Genomic DNA, 4,989 nt, shown 5'->3' with positions numbered 1-4,989 from the left:
TGAAGAATTTAGCATACAGCATGAAAAAGAATCTGGGATCAACATATATGAAGAATGGGTTCAGCCAATTTTGCATAATGTCATTCACAAATAGATGGCAAAAAAAAAATTGAGCTTGACATGGCAGCCTTGAAAATATATCAATTGAAACAGCCACAAATTGCATTCGGTGGACAAGAGACAGATTAAGAGAAGAGAACACAAATACCACATATAAGCATTCAGCAGGTATGAGGAGTATTTTGCAGAAAGAAAAATTGAAAGATATGTGTATTGAGCCATAAATTAAGCATTCAACTTAAAAAATTTTTTGGTCACAGCAAACCAGCAAACCGATAGTACCAAAAGAGGGCAAAAATTGTAGAAGCAAACCCTAAGCGCAAAAATATGGGAATGGGGGGACATCCACTTAGCAAAATAAACCAAAGAAAAATTTATGAAATGCAGGCATCAGATGCATTCAATCCAACGAGAGAAATCGAAGAAGAGGAGAACATAAAATAGGGAAGGAGAGCATGGCAGTAGTTATATTTGCAAAGGATAATGGGTCCTTCGTTAATGGACCTATAATCGGTCAGCACAGACAGTATAGGGTAAAAGAAATTAGACACAGGTTCTTGCACATACCTTGAAGAATCGGTGAAAAGATAAGCAAAGTCAGAAACCCTACACACAACAAGATCAGAAATGCTCAACCGGGAAAGAGACGCATGCGAAGGGACACCACAAGGGTTTATAATGATGCACGGTTGAGGGAGATATACGCTGGTTCGAAGAAAAGAGATGAAGGGGAACCAGATGTGAGAAGTAACAGTTCTATTTTCTGCCTTTAAAAAAAAAATGCTGAACACAGTTGGTAATCGATTACCCTTCTTGGTAATCGGTTACCAATGTAATGGTAATCGATTACCAAAGGGTGCTGGGCAGATTCAAGGCTCGAAACAGAAAGGAAAATAGAGAGAGAGGGGGTTCCATGTGACATATAACATATATAATTTTTAATTTTATACATGGAAAATGATTCAAAACAAACTATGCAATAATTCTCGAAAGCAAAATTAGTTGAATTAAGCATGAGATGAAATGATACAGTCATATGTAGGATGGATCAATGAGACCAATTTCTCTTCTTAAGTTATAGAATACTTCCCTTGGGTGTGGTTTGGTAAAGATGTCAGCCAATTGCTTTGAAGATTCCACAAATTTCAAGATGCAATCACCATTTTGCACATGATCTCTTATGAAATGATGTCGAATATCAATATGTTTAGTTCTAGAGTTCATTATGGGATTCTTTGTGAGGTTTATGGAACTAGTGTTATCACACCTTATGGGGATGTGATCGAGTTCAACCCCAAAGTCCTTGAGTTGTTGTTTCATCCAAATGATTTGAGCACAACAACTACTGGCCGCCACGTATTCGGCTTTGGCCATGGACAAAGCCACACTATTTTGTTTCTTGCTATGCCAAGACACTAAGGAGAAACCAAGAAAGTGGCAAGTGCCACTAGTGCTCTTCCTATCCAATTTGCATCCCGCAAAGTCGGAATCAGAATAGCCTATTAACTCACATGATGCACCCTTAGGATACCATAATCTTATTTGTGAAGTGCCTACAAGATATTTCATAATTCTTTTTACGGCACTTAAGTGTGATTCTTTAGGATTAGCTTGAAATCTAGCACACATGCACACACTAAACATAATATCGGGCCTACTTGCGGTTAAGTAAAGGAGTGATCCGATCATACCTCGATATTTAGTAATTTCTATGGATTTACCTCCTTCATCCTTCTCCAAAGAGAAAGATGTACCCATGGAAGTGTCAATGGCCTTGGAGTTACGCATTCCAAATTCTTTGAGTAACTCATTGCAATATTTAGCTTGATTGAAGAAAATTTCATCCTTTTGTTGCTTTATTTGGAGACCAAGGAAGAAGTTTAGCTCTCCCTTCATAGACATCTCAAATTCACTTTGCATAAGGTTGGAAAATTCTTCACAAAGGTTAACATTAGTGGCACCAAATACAATGTCATCAACATAGATTTGTGCAAATAATAGATAATCATTTTTCTTCTTTATAAAGAGAGTTGTGTCCACTTTTCCTCTTGAAAACCTTTTTCCAAAAGAAATTTGCTTAATCTTTCATACCAAGCTCTTGGAGCTTGTTTTAAACCATAAAAAACCTTTTTGAGTTTAAAAGCATGGTTAGGTAAATCATGATCTTCAAAACCGGGAGGTTGATCAACATATACTTCTTCTTGAATATATCCATTTAAAAAAGCACTTTTAACATCCATTTGAAAGAGTTTAAAATCCATTATACATGCAAATGCAAGTAATAATCTAATAGCTTCTAATCTAGCAACATGAGCATAAGTTTCATCATAATCAATACCTTCTTCTTGATTATAACCTTTAGCAACAAGTCTAGCTTTATTTCTAGTAATTATGCCATTTTCATCAAGCTTATTTCTAAAAAACCATTTGGTTCCAATTATTGGATAATCATTTGGTTTTGGCACAAGTTCCCAAACTTGATTTCTTTCAAATTGATTTAGTTCTTCTTGCATTGCCAAGAACCAATGTTCATCAATAATTGCTTCATTTATTGTCTTAGGCTCAATTTGAGAAACAAATGCTAAGTGATTACAAATATTTCTAGTTAAGTTTCTAGTAGTTACCCCTTTGGATATATCAACAATTACCACATCAATGGGGTGTCCTCTAGCTACTCTCCGATCTTGTGGTAGATTGTTCCCGTCATTGATTTGTTGATTTGGTGTTTCTTTATTGTTTGCTTCATCTTCTTTTTGTCTTTCATCGTTCTCTTTGCCATCCAAGTTTATGTTTTGCATGCTTTCTATAAGATCATCATCACAAGGTTCCTTTCTAGGCAAGGTATTGTTAGTCTCATTAAATACAACATGAATAGACTCTTCAATAACCATTGTTCTTTTATTATAGATTCTATAAGCTCTACTTGTAAGTGAATATCCTAGAAATATGCCTTCATCGACTTTAAAGTCAAATTTGTCAAAGTTTTCTTTTCCATTATTTAAAACAAAACATTTGCAACCAAAGACATGAAAATATGAAATATTGGGTTTTCCTCCTTTGTAAAGTTCATAGGGAGTTTTCTTCAAAATAGGTCTAATTAAAGCACGGTTCATAACATAACACGCGGTGCCAACGGCTTCCGCCCAAAAATATTTTGGAAGATCATTTTCATTTAACATGGTTCTAGCAAGTTCTTCTAATACACGATTTTTTCTTTCTACAACTCCATTTTGTTGTGGAGTCCTAGGAGCGGAAAAATTATGTTCAATACCATTTTCTTCATAAAAGATTTCAAAATCTTGATTTTCAAATTCTCCACCATGATCGATTCTAATTGAAATAATATTTGAAGATTGTTCATTTTGAATAAACTTGGCTAGTCTCTTGAATGATTTAAAAGCATCGCTTTTATAAGTAAGAAATAACGTCCAAGTATAGCGAGAATAATCATCCACAATGACCAAAGCATAATAATTGCCACCAAAGCTCATAGTTCTAGTTGGTCCAAAAAGATCCATATGCAAAAGTTGTAAAGACTTTGTGGTAGAAACAATAATTTTTGATTTAAAAGAAGCCTTTACTTGTTTTCCCATTTGACAAGCATCACAAACTTCATCTTTTTCAAATTTGAGCTTTGGTAACCCAATCACTAGGTCTAAGGAAATCAATTTGCTTAATTGACCCATGCCAATGTGTGCTATTCTTCCATGCCATATCCAAGAGTCATCTTCCTTACTAATCAAACATTTATCGTCATTTGAAGGCATACCATCTAAGTCTATCATATAAATGTTATCCACTCTATGACCAAGAAACTTAACTTGCCCATCAATTAGACTTTCGATTTTACAAAAGGTTGAGTCAAAAATAACTCTAATTTTTATCACATAATTGACTAATACTAAGCAAGTTATGTTTAAGGCCTTCAACAAGTAAAACATTTTCTATAGAGAGGGAGGAGGAATTACCAACTTTTTCAATACCGAGTATCTTTCCTTTGTTGTTGTCTCCATAGGAAACATGTCCATGCTCTTTCTTTGTGAATGATTGGAATTTAGTAACATCTCCCGTCATGTGACTTGAGCAACCACTATCCAAGTACCACTTGGAGCTTTTAGCCTTCAAACAAACCTCGGTTTCGGATTCATTTTTGTCCTCATTTTCCATTAGACATATATGTTGAGTTCCTTTGCTCGATTTCTCCAGTGTTCTCCCATCTTGCATGAAGCATAGGTTTGCTTCTTCCTTGGAGTCATCATCGGAAGAACTAGATTCGTCATCCCAAGCGAGATAAGCCTTCTTGAAGTTCCTTCTATCCTTGTTTGCTTCTTTTCATATTTGTCTTTCTTTTGAATATTTGGACAATCTGATTTGTAGTGACCAGTTTTTCCACATTCATAGCACGTGATGGTGAGTTGTGAGGATCCTTCATCTTTAGATCTTCTTCTAGGAGGAAGTGCGGATTTCTTTGAAAAATTCTTCTTAAAGAATTTTCCATAGTTCTTTACGAAGAGACTCATCTCATCTTCATCAAGACCATTTTCAGAATCTCCATCTTCTTTTTCCTCATCCTTCTCTTTGCTTGGTGTTGAGGCTTTCAAGGCAATTCCCTTACTTTTCTTGATGGCTTGTTCCTTCAAGGATATTCTAGTTAGCTCCATTTCATACTCTTGAAGTTTGCCGAACAAGGTTGCGAGATCCATGGTTTTCAAATCTTTTGATTCCGTAATAGCCGTCAACTTGGGTTGCCATTCCTTATTGTGCACACTTCTCATCACCTTAGAAATTAACTCAAGGTTAGTAAAAGATTTATCTAAAGCATTTAGATGAGTGATAAGGTGTGTGAATCTCTTTTGCATACTTTGAATACTTTCATTCTCATGAATCTCAAACATTTCAAATTCTCTAGTGAGTGCATTTAATTTTGTA

General features: G+C 35.2%; 1 protein-coding gene across 1 annotated transcript; it reads right to left on the bottom strand.

Moving 5' to 3' along the window:
* Window positions 1-4,226: 4,226 nt before the first annotated feature.
* LOC133289628 (uncharacterized) lies at window positions 4,227-4,763 on the bottom strand. The gene has a single exon (XM_061487610.1). It carries the CDS (start codon window positions 4,761-4,763, stop codon window positions 4,227-4,229), a length of 537 nt encoding a protein of 178 aa, XP_061343594.1.
* Window positions 4,764-4,989: the final 226 nt, after the last annotated feature.

The sequence above is a fragment of the Gastrolobium bilobum genome, unplaced genomic scaffold, assembly GCF_033153095.1.
Source record: "Gastrolobium bilobum isolate Gb01-03AN ecotype WA unplaced genomic scaffold, APGP_CSIRO_Gbil_v1 utg12401, whole genome shotgun sequence".
Taxonomy (NCBI): Eukaryota; Viridiplantae; Streptophyta; class Magnoliopsida; order Fabales; family Fabaceae; genus Gastrolobium; species Gastrolobium bilobum.
This window is presented reverse-complemented; position numbering and strand designations above follow the sequence as displayed.